Here is an 18,578-nt window from a genome sequence, read left to right as displayed (position 1 = left end):
GATACGAATTGTTTTTATTGTCACCTACCATGACTCATCAAATGTGGTAGGTTGGCTATTTTAGAAGAGTACAGAGTCAAAGGAGATATAAATGATATATTATAGAAACATGAAAAAATTTTCATTCACCATTTCATTAAAAAAAAAAGCCACAAATATATGGAGGCAAACTTCTGTAAGACTGTATGATTCATATGGCTGGATGGAGTCATGTTGTCTTCTGGGGATTAGGGTTTAAGTACGTAAGAGAGGGAAACATAGACATGTGTTGGTCTGAGGGATGTAATGAAGTTAAGGTGTCCTCAAGGGTTCCCACAGTGGAAGGTTTCCAGTCCACCTGTACAATCCAGCTTCACAAACCAGCTCTCATTCATCAGTGCACATGTCAAAAGCACCCTGTGGTCAAGCTGTAGGCCCATCTGCTGAATGTTCCTTGTATGTCAGGGACAGTAATAACAGGTGAGATTAAAGAATAGTACGAATGGCCCCTATCCTTGAGGAACTTGTACCAGTAAAGAGTTAAAAACCAAACAATATTCATGACATTGTAAATATTGCTATTGCAAAATTGTGTACAAAATACTAAAAAAGGAAGAAGACAAATAAATATAAGGTGAAAAATCTTTTAAAAAGTAAATGTGACATTTACTGAGTCCTGAAGGTTGAGTAGACTTTTGCAAAGTTGAGAAAAGAATAATATATATGAGAATAAAATATTAAAGTGAGTTCATTATGCCTGATGTTTAGAAATCTTGGGGTAGTGGTGGGGATGAGGATGAAAATTTCCTGGAAGTAATACTGTAGATGGCCACAGAAACCTTGATTTTCACTTGTGGATCATGGTGAGCTATAGAAGGTCTTGAAATAGAATAGCAATCTAATCCAAATGTGTGTTTTACAATGATTACTTTAGAGAGTTTGAAGTGGTAGGAGCTCATGGGTAAAGGATATATTTAAGAAGTTATTCCAACCAACTTGGTGAGAGATTACAAGAACCTGAACCAGGATAGTAACAAGGGAACTAAAAAAGAGGTGGTTGAATGTGAGAGATATTTAGAAGATAGGACTGATGTGACTTCATATATCAGTCAACTTTGACTAGCATAAGACTTATTACAAAGAACCTCACAATCTCAGTGGCTCACAGGAACAAAGCTTAATGAATGGTCCACGGTGTGTTACTTGTGGGTCAGCTGCCATTCCAACACTGTGGCTCTGCTCTTGCATACAAGTGGATTCAGGTCTGCTCCCATGAGTTGTCTCTTCATTCTGAAACTTGCATCTGTTTCACATTATGGAATAAAACCTGAAAGGACAACTACTATTTGGTATGTGCAGGGAAGAAACAAACAAACAAAAAAGATATATCATGTAAATATATTTAGTTTTAACTAGGATATAACTATCCACTCACATTTTATTGGTCAAACATGGTCACATCGTTATGTCCAAAGTCCACACTTTGGTGAAGTATTGGAAATACTCTGGCTAAAGGTTAGCATAGCAAGAGTGAGAGAGAACAAGCAGTCAACAAACAATATACACTGTTGCTCTTGGGCTTCCCAGGTGGCACAGTGGTAAATAATCTGCTTGCCAATGCAGGAGATGCAAAAGATGCAGGTTCAGTCCCCTGGGTCAGGAAGATCCCCTGGAGAAGAGAATGGCAACCCACTCCTGGAAAATTCCATGCACAGAAGAGCCTGGCTGGTTATAGTCCATGGGGTCACACACATGCCTGCACACTTGGAAATGAGCTACATGAGAGCGAGCTTATAGGGCAGTCACAGGTCAACCATCTTAGAAAAAAAGATGAATTAACTTCAAATATTTAAGAAAGGTTTTTGTAAAGACCTAGGTGAAACCAATAATAAAAATAACTTGATTTTCCCATTTTTATCTTTCATTCTTTTTGTAAAATTTGAAGAACATGCCTTAAGTGAATTAGTTGCTCACAGTAACAACCTCTTGTATAAGATCTTGTCCCCTTTATCAGAGCACATGGTTCTGTTCTGCTGATGAAGGCTTTATGGCTGCTAAGTTTCCAGGTTCACACTCAAATACTTGGCTCACAAAGTCGTAATAGTGAGAGATTTGTGATTAAAAAAAATTTGTTTTAGTTATCCTTTAATTTTCCTCAAGTGCGTGTGACTACACGATAGAGAAAACTAAAGGGCTAGAGTCCACCATATCAAAACATGTCACCTAATAATTGAAATTCAGAAGTGAAATCTTTCCCTCCACAATACTCAGCAACCAAAAACATTTTGGCCGCTGACTTACAGCTATTCAGAATGGTCCAGAATCTTGCTGAAAAGCCATACACTTTGAATCTTTATTTTCTTTCCATGGCCATCACAGCAGTCTCCAAATGAGCCAGACCGGACTCATTTTTCCATCTACTATCTTTTGAACACTGTCCTATGGCTCCTTTCTTTCTTGTAACTACCCCAGTATACAAGTAACAAAACTAAGATTAAAATATTTATCAACTTCTTTTTGCTGTATTTCAATTGAATTGGAATATGCATACACCTACCCTCTTAAATGCTTTTATATTGCTTTACTTATCAGGGATTATTTCTACTTTCCAGGTTATGATTATAATTGAATTACATACATACTCAGATAGTTTTGCATAATACATGCTGCATAGTACATACGAAACTAGAGAAACACCAATTAAAAAAGTTGAAGAGGGTAGACAGGGTAGGAAATTAGAAAATTATTTGAGCTGTGCATAGTAAATATTTCTATGAGAGAAGCTCATAGATTGAGTTTTCTTTTTGCCTTTTACTTTCTATATGAAAATTAACTTTTACAAAGTTAACCGACTTTACTTTTTTAAAGCTTTTTATTGTATATTCTCCTAGAGTAGGAAATGGCAAACCACTCCAGTATTCTTGCCTGGAAAATTCCATGGATAGAGGAGCCTGGAAGGCTACAGTTCATAGGGTCACAAAGAGTCAGCACGACTGAGTGACACATATAGCCAATCAACAATGTTGTGATAGTTTCAAGTGGACAGTAAAGGGACTCAGCCATACATATACACATATCCATTCTCCCCCAAACTTCCCTCCCACATAACATTGAGCAGAGTTCCCTGTGCTATACAGTAGGACTTTTTTGGTTATCCATTTAAAATATAGCAGTGTGTACATGTTGATCCCAAACTCCCTAACTATTCTTTTTCCTCATTCTTCCCCCCGGCAACCTATGATCATTCTCTAAGTCTGTGGATATGTTTCTGTTTTGTAAATAAGTTTATTTGTATCATTTCTGTTTAGATTCTGTATACAAGGAATGTCACGCAATATTTCTCCTTTTCTGTCTGATTTGCTTATCTCAGTATGATAATCTCTAAGTCCATCCATGTTGCCGCAGATGGCATTTATTTCATTTCCTTTAATGGCTGGGTAATGCTCCATTGTATACTTGTACCATATCTTCTTTATCCATTCCTCTGTCAATGGACATTTAGGTTGCTTCCATGTCTTGACTATTGTAAATAATGCAGTGAACATTGGAGTGCGTGTATCTTTTTGGACCATGTTTTTTCCTCTGAGTATATGCCCAAGAGAGGGATTGCTGGTTATGTAGGAACTTTACTTTTAGTTTTTTGAGGAATTTCCATACTATTTTCCACAGTGACTGCACCAATTTACATTCCCACCAACAATGTAGAAGAGTTCCCTTTTCTCCACACCTTCTCCAATGTTTATTGTTTGTAGATTTTTTTGATTATAGCCATTCTGAATGGTGTGAAGTGATACCTCACTGTCATTTTGATCTGCATTTTTCTAGTAATTAGCAATGTTGAGCATCTTTGCACGTGCCTGATGGCTATCTGCATGTCTTCTTTGGAGAAATTTCTATTTAGGTCATATGCCCATTTCCCACTGGTTGTTTGCTGTTTTGTTATTGAGTTATATAAGCTGCTAGTATATCTTGGAAATTAAGCCCTTGTCCATCACAACATTTGCAAATATTTTCTCCCAGTCTGTAGCTTAGGTCTTTGTATTGTTTATGAATTCTTTTGCTGTGCAAAAGCTTGTAGGTTTTATTAGGTCCCATTTGTTTATTTTTGCTTTTATTTCTATTGTCCAGGGAGACTGACCTGAAAAAACATTGGTGAGATTTATGTCAGAGAATGTTTCGCCTATGTTCTCTTCTAGGAGTTTTATAGTATTGTGTCTTATATTTAAGTCTTTAAGCCACTTTGAGTTTATTTTTGTGTGTGGTGTGTGAGAGTATGTTCTAACAGCATTGATTTACATGCAGTTCTCCAACTTTCCCAATACCGTTTGCTGAAGAATGTCTATGTCATAATATTTAAACTAGGTTTCAGAGTAATACATTTGAGAAATGAGTGTGGCTTGACCAAAGAAGTAGCCATGAAAATGGCAGCGGTGGTTTGATTTGGCATTAATTTTTAAGATACAGCCAACTGGATTTCTCTCTGAGTTAGATGTAAGCAGTGAGAAAACAATAAGAGTCAAAGATAACTAAAGTTATAGCAAGAGATATGGACAGAATGGAGGTGCTGTCAACTGTAAAGCAAGAGGTGTGGGAGGAGCATGTTGGAAGACAGTTCAGAAGGTGAAAGATCAGAAGTTTAGTGTTGCTCACATTGAATTGGGGCTTCCCAGGTGGCTCAGCAGTAAAGAACCCGCCTGCCAAGCAGGAGATATGGGCTTGATCCCTGGGTTGGGAAAATCTCCTGGAGAAGGAAATGGTAACCCACTCCAGGGTTCTTGCCTGGGAAATCTCATGGACAAAGGAGCCTGGGGGACTGCCATCCACAGAGTTGTAAAAAGTTGGACATGACTTAGTGACTAAACAACAACCACAACACATTAAATTAGAATCCTGATCCTTCAGAATGCTATGTCACCACGAAAAAGGAGACTATCCATACAAATCTATTCCGGGTCTGCTCTTGCATAGCTGTAAAACAAGGGACACATTGAAAATCTTGTTTTTCCTCCAGGACCAAGCACTCCTTAGGACTCTGCTTCTCCTGCTCACTTTCATCAGATCAGAGACCTCTCTAAAACCAGGTCAGGCTGAGACCCTGAGTATTTTAAGCTACAATGTCTGAGAAGGTTTTTGTTCAGCTCCCCCTGCAGACTCAGGCACTGTGTCATACAGAGCACAGAAGTACTTGGCAGAGTCACTCCAATGGGCTGAAGCTTTCATCAGGTGGAAGGAGTTTTCATCCTTTTTGAATTCAGCCTCGAAGCCTTTGATGCCTTTAACTCGGGTGGGCCCTGATAGATACTTCAGTAGAAACTGGAGGCCTTGGTTGGGGTACTGGACATACCAGAAGAGATAAATAGATCCACCATAAGAATAGTTGCATCTCAGCTCCAGACGGTTTCCTTCAGAGATGTTGATGTGACCGTCAGACTGGGTCACTAACTGGGCTCCAGTTCCTCCTGCAACATCAATGCAGAATCAGTGAATCCAGGACACACCTATCCATAATGAGACAGTGTTTCCATTCAGATACCCTCAGAACAAAATTCCTCCTATATAGGCAGAAGCATGGAATATAATGTTACTTACTTGTTGTGAAGAGCATTCCAAGTAGCAGAAAAGTCACTGAGAGCATGGCTATACAGGGAGGAAGATCTCCCTTGAGGAGCAGGAACGAATGTGCCAGGGTGTGCTGAGTCCTTGTAACGGGGAAAATCTGAGAGTTAAGAAGAACCCTGTTTAGGCAATCCTAGCTACTATCAGTAAGAAATGGTTCCTTAAGAATGACTGCTCCTGATGTTGAGCCTGTACAAATATGCACTTCAATGAGCTATAAGATAAAGAAGCTCATAGGAGTGAAATAGACACTTCCAGTTTATCCAACATCACCCTCTGCAGGTCAAAAAAAGAAACAAATTGAGTCTTCAGGCTTTTGTGCCCCATCTCCTTTCTGCTCCTATTTAGGCTTGAATTACTTAGCATCCTAAACTGATGAGAATATTTCAGGTGTTTGCTTATTAAGAGGCTCTTTTATTATTATGAATTAAATAGCATTATATAATCACATAAAGTAAATTAATCTTTATTTTCATAGATGCGAAAATTGAAGCAAGGAAGGAAGGATGTAATCTGCTCAATATCACAGTAAGTAATCTGGAATTTGTCCCATTGGTATGATTCAAAAATCTGCATCATTGGCCACTGACAATTTAGCACTATGGCCATTAGGCTAGATAGTATCCTCACTTATTAGAGGGGAAATCAAGTCCTTTGGAAGGTAAATGATTTGTCCAAGGATATATGAAGATTAGAACCTAATTCAATTAGACTCCACTATGCTGTCAGTCTACTGACAACTACTGACAATACTACTCTTTAGAATAAATGCAATTTCACCAAGACACACACCCAGAGCAAACTTCACAAGAGAATAGAAACTAAAGAAAATCTCTAAGGAACTCAAACAGTGATGTGAAGGCCAGTAGGAAAAAGTATCAGAGAAACCTCAAAGGTAGTCCGGAGAGGTACATGGCAAATCAGAACTGACTGGTGTCCTGAAAGAGCAGGAAAGTGGAGTTTCGAAAAGGAAGGACTGTCCATCAGTGCAGTTGCTAAAAAATGTCTACCTAGTGAGATGATGATTGAAAAGTGTCTATTGACTTTTAGCAGCACAAAGATCATGATTTGAGTCTTTCAGCAGAAACTCAACTGTAGTAGAGACAAGACAAAGGAGAAAAATTTTGGAATACAGAAAATCTCTTTCCAGAGGCTGAACTGTGAAGGGGAGAAAAGACATGGTGCTGAGTAGACAAGGATGCTGAAGTGTAAATCGTAGGGGTTTTAAGGTTGAGATATATTTACATGTTTTTGGAAATGTTCTATAGACAATGGATCAAACTTCTGAAGAGACAGCCAGGATGGAATATGGACCACAGGTAGGAGAATTAATTTGTGAGGAGAAACAGTTATTTCCAATTTTATTGGAATGAAGAAGGAAAGAATTTGTTTGGATTTCAGTATTATTTAAGGGTATGAAGGCAGAAAGTTGACACATCTATTAATATTAATGGATTTTTTTCTTCTTGTAGATAGAAATTAAGTACCTTCCAAGATAATTAATAAAAGAGATCCTGGGTTAAGAAATGTGATGAGTGTGAGAAGTTTTGAGAAAGTCACTTTAGGAATTGACAATGAGAAATGATTACAGAGAAAAAGAATACTTTCTTGGAAGCACTGTGGGTCTAGTTAGTGTTGGAGGTGATAACAATTTCAATGACACCAGTCTGCCCATCTGTGTGATTTTCTTGAACTCTGCTTTATCAAAGTAGATAAGAAAGTAGATTTTTTTGTAATTTGATCTTTATAATGACTGAACAGTATTCCATGGTATGTGTGTAATATAGTGTTTTGAATCATTACCCCAATGAGGTACATAAGAAGGCAGATATTAATCCATGATTAGGCATTAATAAGATCATTGATATGACATAGAATTAACTCAAAACAATGAAGTTAGTGACTGAAGACTGATTGAAGGAGGGCTGTGAAGTTTAGATATGGTAGAAAGAGAAATAAAAGATTGGAAACTTGTGAGAAATAAGATAACAATAAAGAGATCTGGGGACTAAATGATCATAAAGTGTCAAAGAACGAATGCAGCAGAAGTATATGAGTGTAAGAATCTGAGGATCAAGATTTAGACAGGATATAAGATTTCAGAGGTGGAGTGGCATCTAACTGGAGAAATATCATCACATCTTTCTGGAGTGTGGCCATGGGAGTTTGTGACTGAGAGGGATCCTAATTGATAGACTTCAGAGTTGATGAGTTCAGGTTTCTCTCTGAATTGTCCTCTCTGAATTTAAGTCAAGGAGTATTTTAGGTTACAGTAGAATCTTATATGTTTACATATTCAACATATAAGGAAGAGTGTGGTGGTGTCACACTGAATAATTCTCACAAACACACAGGATTGTAAGAGACAGTGCAGGGAGAGTTTGTGGAAGAGCAACTCTCTGAGAAAACGCTGAGCGCATATTTATTGGTAACTTATCGTATAATCTTTAACTAAGAGCAGTAAAGCAAGACAGAGACCAGCACTCTGGGGTTAAGGAAGCTACCTCCTGGAGGTCTGGAGGAAATAACAGGAGAGTCCTAAAGAAAGGTCTTTGAAGAAAGAGGGGGGCGGTTTGTTTATTATGCAGAACAGCATCTTGCTAATGCTGATGTGTCAACCAGAACATCTAACTTAAAGGCAGGGGAGAGCAAGCAAGGAAGGGGATGAGTAAGATTCAATTCCAGGAGACATTTCTGAGAAAACAGTAAAACAAGGTTCCCACAGAAGAGTGTCTGATGTTTATAAAGATGAGAGTGATAAAAGGAATAGGGAAAAGTAGGGGTAAAAGGCAAAGCCCCAAAGGGTCAAAGGCAAGAGTCTGTTTTTTGAGGGGGTGTGATAGTGACAAGAATCCTGTTCTCATCTCTAAATTTGAAGTGTTTTAGATGAAGGAGGACCAGAAGTAACCACAAATGAAAGAGCTCTATCACAGACAGTCAGGTTTCAGTTAGGATATGTGGAAGGAATTTTTACAGGGTCTACTGAATGTTTATTTTCAATAGAATGAGGATTTAGAGGGCAAAGTAGAAAGTAATGCGGGATGGTAAGAGGTAGTTAGGTCAGTGTAGAAAATTAAACAGGTCAGACTCCTTGGCGAATCATTCCTCTCTGCAAGGAGTCAATCAGGGATAGAATTAAATGTGCCTTCAAAGGTCCTAATACAGAGGAATGTGGCCACAACCAGATCAACTGGTGCTCAAGCCTCTAAGAAGATGTCATAAATCAGTAAATTTTGGCTATCCCAATGGATTCTTTTCAGAAGTTTTCTTTTCTTTGTGTTCAGGAAATTGTCTTTTCCATGTGCCAGGAGTGTATACACTTGTTACTTGTTTCTTATAACCCTCTTACATCTTATCTACTTCAGGGGCAAATCAATTTGAAATCACTTAGTATGTTGCACATTTTATGCAATTCTGATAGAATGAATTAGATATTCTTCTAACTTAGAATCAATCTCTCAGATGTGCCTAACAGATGGAGTTTGTGAAACATTAGAATCCTCAAAGTGGCATCGTTCACATCGTATTCTTCGATATTAAAAAAGACTGAGAAATTTGTCTTGGTGTGTAGGATGTGTATGGAAATGTAAATGACTATGTTTATCATGCTTTGGAAATTGTTTTGATTCTGTGAGTAAAATCTGAGGTAACATACACTTGTACTGAAGTCTCGGAAAGTACAATGAGAAGTGCTCTAGCACCTTCCAAAGATCAGCATATCCCTTCAGGACACTTTCAGTCACCTTTCCCCTTATTTCCTCCTCTTCCCAGCTTTAAAGCTCACTTGCTTATTTCCTCACTTTGCTTTACCTAAAACATATCTTTCTGTCTGTTTTATTTATTGAAGTGTTCTCAGTAATTAACATAGTACATGACGAATAGTAGCTGCTCAATAAACATTTATTGAATAAAGAAATATTCTTGGCTGAACACTTTACTGACAATTGCTAGGGATGCAATAAAATATAGAGGGCATGAGTTAGATCTTCTATAAAAATAGAAGAAAGAGTCAAAGGACATCACTCAGGATCTCATAATGAAGACAAGGATATATTCCAAAATCCTTATTCATTCATGGACTCATTAAATTCTTCCTTCCTATTTACCTTTTTTCTTTCCTTCTTCCCACCCTCTATCTTTTCCTTCCTTCCCTTTTCTGTTCCTTATTCCTATCATTATTAAATGTGAAATTAGTCCCCAATTATTTTGTTAGGCTCTTCCTGTGAATTTCAGTTCATTCCAATACAAACTTCTCTTTATATCTGACATTCTTCATAGATTGTGATAAATGGAATAAATTTCTGCTTGTTTTATTAAAATTTTTAATTATTGTGTTTGTCATAAGGTGGTGGACACCAGATAGTTTGAAAGACTATGATTGCATGTAGCTAGATAGAGTCCCTTGGAAAGACTCAAGGAATTCTCCTAACTTTGCAATGGGGAGGGAGGAGGGAGGAGGGTTCGGAACACATGTATACCTGTGGCAGATTCATTTTGATATATGGCAAAACCAATACAATATTGTAAAGTTAAAAAATAAAATAAAATTAAAGAAAAGAAAAAAAAGAATAACAAAAAAATGTTCATTTAGACATCAGTTGATACTCACAGTCAGCGTATTATCACAACTATCAGAGATCAGATCAAATCAGTCGCTCAGTCGTGTCCAACTCTTTACGACCCCATGAACTGCAGCACTCCAGGGCTCCCTGTCCATCACTAACTTCTGGAGTTCACTCAGACTCACGTCCATCGAGTCAGTGATGCCATCCAGCCATCTTCTTCTCTTGCCCCAATCCCTCCCAGCATCAGAGTCTTTTCCAATGAGTCAACTCTTCGCATGAGGTGGCCAAGGTACTGGAGTTTCAGCTTTAGCATCATTCCTTCCAAAGAAATCCCAGGGCTGATCTCCTTCAGAATGGACTGGTTGGATGTCCTTGCAGTCCAAGGGACTCTCTACAGTCTTCTCCAACACCATAGTTCAAAAGCATCAGTTCTTTGGCGCTCAGCCTTCTTCACAGTCCAACTCTCACATCCATACATGACCACAGGAAAAACCATAGCCTTAACTAGACGAACCTTTGTTGGCAAAGTAATGTCTCTGCTTTTGAATATGCTATCTAGGTTGGTCATAACTTTCCTTCCAAGGAGTAAGCATCTTTTAATTTCATGGCTGCAATCACCATCTGTAGTGATTTTGGAGCCCAGAAAAATATCACAACTATAAGTCAATGAAAATGTAAACAATGCATATGATGATTCAGCAATGTGCCCAAGGAAGCACAGTGCTTGTCAATCCTAAAGTAGTGAACCAATTTGATTAATAAAAAGCCTCTTCTTATATTGGGGCTTCCCAGGTAGCACTAGTGGTAAAGAACCTGCCTGTCAATGCAAGAGATATAAAAGACATGGGATCAATCCCAGGGTTGGGAAGATCCCTTGGAGTAGGGCAAGGCAACCCATTCCAGTATTCTTGCCTAGAATCCATGGACAGAGGAGACAGTCAGGATAGAGTCCAGAGGGTCACAAAGAGTTGGACATGACTGAAATGACTTAGCATACATGCACATTGTGTACAGATAAAGTATATTTGGATTGTTAAAGTAAAAAATACAGGTAATTTCCTATTTGTGGAGGATGCAAGATATGTCTTCTCACTCTGTTGAAGTATGACTGTTTACAGCATATAGAGGGCAAGATGTTACTTCTCCAAAAATTTTAAATGTACCCTTTATTGAACATCTAATCAAATTTTCTAGCATCTAATTCATATATCTAATTAAAATTTTCATGTACATGCCGAAGCGATTCTACAAAGATATTTAAGACAACATTCTTTATGATAGCAAAGGACAAGAAACAAGTATTCATTAATGAGTTAAAAATTAATTAATTATTAATTCATTTAATGATAAAATGTTTTAAAGTACTAACCAAGCATCAGAAAGAATGTAGTGGACCACTCCACTTTGTTTCAACTGTAGAAAGAGCTCCAGGACATTATTAAATAAAAATTAAAAGGCACAATGGAAAAAATCTAAATAAATTCAATTTAATGGCAAATCGTTTGATCTGTTTGTGTGTACATATGTATGTATGTGTTTAAATGTGTATGCAGTTGCATAAAGTGATGTGCAAAGATATGTGCATGTGTGTTCAATTGTGTCCAATTCTTTGCGACCCACTAGACTGTAGCCACTCAGGCTCTTCTGTCCATGGAATTTCTCAGGCAAGGATACTGGAGTGGGTTGCCATTTCCTACTCCAGGGGATCTTCCTGACCCAGGAATTGAACCTGCCTCTGTTGTGCCTCCTGCATTGGCAGGCAGATTCTTTACCACTGCACCACCTGGGGTTCAATTCAGTTCAGTGGCTCAGTCATGTCTGACTCTTTGCAACCCCATGGACCGCAGCAGGCCAGGCTTCCCTGTCCATCACCAACTTCCGGAGCTTGCTCAAACTCATGTCCATTGAGTTAGTGATGCCATCCAAGCATCTCATCCTCTGTCATTTCCTTCTCCTCCTACCTTCAATCTTTCCCAGCATCAGGGTCTTTTCAAATGAGTCAGTTCTTTGCATCAGGTGGCCAAAGTACTGGAGCTTCAACTTCAGAGCTAAACTCCCACCAGAAGTCAACCTTTTGAAAAGTTCCTCATTTGATAGGTAAATATCTCTGGTGGCTCAGCCGGTAAAGAATCCACCTGCAATGTAAGCAATGGGGGTTTGATCCCTAGATCAGGAATATCCCCTGGTAAAGGAAATGGCCGGAGAAGGCAATGGCACCCCATTCCAGTACTCTTGCCTGGAAAATCCTATGGATTGAGGAGCCTGGTGGGCTGCAGTCTCTGGGGTCGCACAGAGTCGGACACAACTGAAGCGACTTAGCAGCAGCAGCAGCAAAGGAAATGGCTGCCCACTCCAGTATTCTTGCCTGGGTAAATCCATGGACAGAGGAGCCTGTGGGCTACAGTCCATGGTGTCCCAAGAGCTGGACATGACTGAGAATACACACATCGTAGTTGTACCACCTCTGTACTCAGCTGTGCTTTCTTAGTTCTATACCGCTCCACAAAAGATTTTAATTATTTTTGGCTCCTTTATTTTGTCATACCCCCATTATGATCCTCAGTTATTGGCTTCTTTGTAGTTTTCCTTTTGTCTTTAACCTTCCCATATTTTAAGGTTATTCAATGTTTATAAAGAGAAGTTGCTACATATAAAGCACTCAAGAGTTATCTGTTTTCTGAATGAGTAGATGAGTTGTTATTCATGAACTTAGTGAAAGAAGTTGGAGAAGGCAATGGCACCCCACTCCAGTACTCTTGCCTGGAAAATCCCATGGGAGAAGGAGCCTCGTAGGCTGCAGTCCATGGGGTCGCGAAGAGTTGGACACAACTGAGAGACTTCATTTTCACTTTTCACTTTCATGCATTGGAGAAGGAAATGGCAACCCACTCCAGTGTTCTTGCTTGGAGAATCCCAGGGATGGGGGAACCCGGTGGGCTGCCATCTCTGGGGTCACACAGAGTCAGACACGACTGAAGTGACTTAGCAGTAGCAGTGAAAGAAGTTATGCTGAGCAACTCTTGAAATTATTCTAAAAGCAATCTTTCAATCCTATGGAAGTCAAGTTAAACAAAAGACTCCAACAGGATGAATAGAGGGTTATATTTGTGGACAAAATTCAAGAACAGGTAACAAACATCCCAACTCTAGGATGGAGGAAAATTAAACTAATGATATGGAAATAAATATCATGGTAATCTTGCTTCATTCATTTAACAAATAATCACAAATATTCTTTGGGAGTCTCTCTCTGGCGGATCACATGCACACACAAGTCAACATCCACTATTACTGAAAATATAGGAACAAATGAAAGTGAATTCATTTAAGCTATGTAAGAATATATTATTTTATTATATTACCGAAGGCAGAAGAAAACTAGCATGAACATTTTGTTTGTTGGTTTCTTTGACTTTATTTTTTAGAAGAGTGTACAAAACACTACAAAGTATCATTTTAAATAATATTGAAAACCAAAAATATATGGAGGATCTAAAAATAAGTTTTCTAGCCTATTGCTTCTTTTCAGAATTTTTAATTTTAGAAGATTATATCTTGACCATATGAGGTGAGGTTATCTTCCTTTGCTTGATGAAAACCAAAATCATGTACTTAATGTACTTTCAAATAATCAAGAGAATTTGCTGAAAGGCTAATGTCTCTTTTGTATGTATTTATGATGGGAGTTATGGGAGTAAGTATGATGAATACTCCCAACAATCCAAAAATAAAAGAGAAATTCCCAAATCTAATAAAGGGTATCATTGAAAATATCAAAGTCAATATTATTTCCTATAGGATTACAAACAAGACAGGTAGACTATCTACTTCTATTCACTGTCCTAATGGAGGGCATGGGATCAAACAAGGAAAGGAAATAAGATGTATTACGTTTGAAAAGGAGAAGCAAATTAAAACTATTATAATTTACAGATCATAAGTTTATACATGTAGAAAATATAAAGTACCTCTAAACAAACTGTAAGAACTAGAACCTATTAGTGCATTGATACAGTCACCAAACACAAAAATCAATTTTATTTCTAGATTCTAGCAAGAGCATTAGAAAATGCAATTAAAATGTCATTTATCAAGTGCTTCAGAACTAATTTAATATAAGGTATCCAAGTCCTCTTCTTGATTCCTCTTCAGTAACTCTAGAATAGTTTTGATTTGGGAGAAAAAAATCACAGATCATTTTAGGGAGATGAGAAATGTCCTCACTTCTGAGGTCTGGGGTAACTAACATAAATCATGGCCCAGTACTCAGTGGTGACCAGTCCTCGCCACCTACAGACACTAATGTCAGGAAAGACCATTTCCTAAGGCTGATCAATGAAATAGTGTTTTCAAAACCCCAAACAAGAGATTGGTACCGTCTGTTTGGCTGTTGAACTAAATCTGTTCTCATATTGACAGGTATCCTAGCTCTGTTCTGGCTATTTCAGGGCATAATTAATTCCCTGTATCCACATTTTTCTTAACACAATTAGTCCTAGCTCTGGATTTGATGCTGGGCATTTAGGTCAATTAAGTTAAAAAAGCTATATGAAATAAAAGATAAAATTGTTATAAGTAGCCCTGCTTCCCAGGTGGCTCAGTGGTAGAGAGTCTGCCTGCCAACCAGGTGGGCTATTTTTATTTACACATCATACATTTGTATATGTAGAAAATACCCCTGCATTGGGAAGATCCCCTAGAGAAGGGAGGGGCAACTGACTCCAGTGTTCTTGCCTGGGAAATCCCTTGGACAGAGGAGCCTGGCAGGCTACAGTCCATGGGGTCGTGAAGAGTTGGACATGACAGAGACTAAACAACAGCAACAATGCAAGTCCTCTACAAAAATCGTAACATTAACAAAAGAAATTAGAGAGGACCTAAATTAATGAAAGAAATTAGAGAGGACCTAAATAAAGAGGTTATGGATCTAAAGACTCCATATGTTAAGATGTCAATTGTCCTAAATGAATTTATAAATTCAACACAATCCCAGTCAAATTACCTCAATCTCTTCTGGTAGAAGCTATTCTATAACTTACGTGGAAGTGCAAAGACCTAGAATAAGCCTTGAATAAGACAAAGAAAACATGACTTGCATTTCCAGATTTCAAAGTGTGTATGAAGCCCCAGTAATTAAGATAGAATTGTCTGTTGATATGAGGATAAAATAAAGAAGTCAATAAACAGAATCAAGTCCAAAAAGAGGTCATAATACATGTGCCATCAATTTTTTTTTTCTCTAAAAGTGCCTATCCACTCCACCGGGGAAAGTTGGTCTTTCTAGGATAATAGCTAGAATAATTGGCTATTTTTATTTTTTGGAAGTAGCAGTGTTTTGTAGCTTTCTGTGTATAAGCTCTGTACATGTTTTCTTAGATTTATGCCTAAGGATTTAGGGTCTTTCTTGAGCCATTGTAAATAGCATTATATTTTTAATTTAGGTATCCACATGCTTACTGATAGTATATAAAAATGCATTTTATTTTATGTGTTTACCTTATATATCCTGAGACCTTAGGAACCCACTTAATAGTTGTAGGAGTTTTGGAGGGCATATTCTTTGGGATTTTCTACATAGATAGAAAATAGTGGTGATTTGACTGCCTTTCTGGCTTAAAAGATTGTTTATATATTTATTTGCTTTGCTGCACTGGCTACAACATCCAGCACTTGCTGAAGGAGAGTGATTAAAGTGGATATTCTCCCTTTGTTCCCTTCCTTAGGGAAAAGTATAGTCTTTTACCAGTAAACATGCTAAGAGCTGTTGAGGAACTTCTCCATTATTCCTGTGTTTCTTAGAGTTTCCACTATGGTTGACTATTGGATTTTGGCAAATGCTTTTTCTACAAATTGCTGCTGCCGAACTAGCTCATCTTATTGTTGACTCATAACTCCTCCACTTCCGGTTAGATGTCCTCCTCATCTTCTTTGTCTTGGGCCAAGTATGTGTGTAGCATGATAGCAAATGACACCCACTTCTCTTCAAGGTCACCCAGTATTGTGAGACTGAAGGAGGTGAGGGACAGACAAGTCTGTGGGTTCCAGTTGTCCTCATAGTTCAAGTGTGACTTTGTCTGTCACGGTTTGTCCACACTTTTGTCCCCATCAGACTTTCCTTTACAAATGTTACCCTCAGTTCAGCTTTGTTCAGTTCAGTTGCTCAGTTGTGTCCGACTCTTCGTGACCCCATGGACTGCAGCACGGAAGGCTTCCCTGTCCACCACCAACTCACAGAGCTTACTCAAACTCATGTCCATTGAGTCAGTGATGCCATCCAACCATCTCATCCTCTTTTGTCCCCTTCTCCTTCCACCTTCAATCCTTCCCAGTTTCAGGGTCTTTTCCAATGAGTCAGTTCTTCGCACCATGTGGCCAAAGTATTGGAATTTCAGCTTCAGCATCAGTCCTTCTAATGAATATTCAGGACTGATTTCCTTTAGGATGAGCTGGTTGAATCTCCTTGCAATCCAAGGGACTCTCAAGAGTCTTATCCAACATCATAGTTTAAAAGCATCGGTGTTACTCTAAGCTGACTTAAAGTGAATTCAGGCTCAACACCAGATATGAAGATAACAACTTTGTACAGACTCGTCCACCAGCTCTAGCCATTGCCTGAGTTCTAATCCCTAGAACTAATCTCTTATTCTACATCACCCATGGTTCTGCTTTTCTGATTGTGCCCTGACACAAAGTCTAAGAGGAAACAATTAAGGAAATAGTTTTGATGGTGATTGCACACAACTAGACCCACTTTTGTGATGAAATAAAACTGCCAGTTTAAAATATAATGGGGCACATTTTCAAATTTAGACAACTTTACACATGTTCTGTACAGTTGATTTAAAGTCAAAAATTCAAGTGGAGAATATATTAGTAGAAAATTACTCTGGACACCTGTTTCCAAATAACGTAGAAGGTGCCTTTAACTAGAACTAAATCTTCTGATCCAGACCACAACTTAAATAACCACAGGACTATCATTTCTTGTCTGGGGTCTGTGGGTGTGCATTTCAGGTGGGGTCTTACAGCAGAGGGGCTTTCTCTTGCTAAGCTCCGGGGTTTTTGTACAGCTTTTCCTATTACTTCAAGCACTGTGAGTCACAGAGAGCACAGAAGTACTTTGCAGAGTCTTCCAGTTTTAAGGCTGAAATGGTGAGGCTGATGAATTTATCTGCTTTCTTAAAGTTTACAGAGTAGCGGTCTTTCCTTGCATTTGTCACTTCTGAACCCTGACGAATAACGTAAGTCATCTGTCCACTGGGAAGTTGCTTGTACCAGTAAAGGTAGTAAGTACTCCATCTTGTTTCATACCGACAGTTCAGGGTGACTGACTGCCCCACGTGGCTGGATACATCTGACTGGTCTTGAGTAACTTTCTGGGCCACACCAGATCCTGTGGGGAAAAAAATCAGAAAACAAAGATGAGGCAATGAATAAAATAGTGTAGGAGTTATTTAGGATCCAAGGACAAAAAATTGAAATCATAAGATGCCTGCTTTTCTCCAGTCCTCCTTTCCTCCCCAAGTCCCTGTGAAGCTCCACGTGTCTGTGTGCAGGCCTTTCACCCTGAACACTCGCACCCACGTTTGGAAGCCTCCCTACCAGAGAAGGTGATGACCAGGAACACCCAGAGCAGACTGGAGAGCGGCATGAGGCGTGGATTTCCCTTCACAAATGTGCTCAGTTCTGCCTCAAGCTGAGAGTTCAGTGTCTTTGAGTGCCTGGCAGCACAAATACATACTACCTGGAACCTGTGTGACTCCCCAAAACAGGAAGTGGGGGCTGTCATGTTCATAGACCACGTGGTCTGTGCACACATGGAAAAAAGTCTGGCTCACCACAAAACTTTACTTTGTCTTCTTGTCTTTCCCTGGTCATTAAATTAGGCAGATCCTGAAAGAAGGCATGAAAAAAGCAATCAGTATTAAAATTTGAGCAGAGGAGAACTGAATATTAGACAAGTTGACGTACATTGATAATTATTCAGCAAAATAGTTTTGCCATCCTATTTAAGATATAATTTACTATAGCCTATGAAACTTTCTGTAATCTACTAACAGGTCATTCATTTAGTCTATTCTTAATTTTATCCATCCAGAATGTAATGAGTCTTTTAAAAAACTTACAGATCTTAGGCTTCTTGGTGAATGGAAATTTTATTCAAAATCATTAACATATCTCTGTCTTTGTATTGAGTTTTGTGACTCTATTTAGGTTTCTCAATAAATAAAATTACTTCATCATGAAATGACAAAAATAAAATCAGTTCATCTGACTTTCAGAGTCTATTCAGTTTTAAATTTTGAATGAAATTATACAGGAATAAAATATTCTTTTTGAAATTTCAAATTGAGTCTTATTTATTAGACTTTGAGGAAGATCAGTATATTCAATCCTGTCCCCTCCACAAGTAGAATT

General features: G+C 38.4%; 2 gene segments (V, D, J or C); both read right to left on the bottom strand.

The window, feature by feature from the left end:
• Positions 1–18,578, bottom strand: part of LOC102415345 — a gene marked incomplete in the record, with an annotated part of 786,957 nt that overhangs the window by 669,192 nt on the left and 99,187 nt on the right.
• On the bottom strand, positions 16,557–17,992 carry LOC102415459. The segment is given in 2 exon segments: positions 16,557–17,553; positions 17,763–17,992. Coding segments are annotated over 2 exon segments (531 nt in total).

The sequence above is a fragment of the Bubalus bubalis genome, chromosome 11 (assembly GCF_019923935.1).
Source record: "Bubalus bubalis isolate 160015118507 breed Murrah chromosome 11, NDDB_SH_1, whole genome shotgun sequence".
NCBI lineage: Eukaryota > Metazoa > Chordata > Mammalia > Artiodactyla > Bovidae > Bubalus > Bubalus bubalis.
Note: the sequence above shows the minus strand (reverse complement) of the source record. Positions and strands in the feature narration are given on the sequence as shown.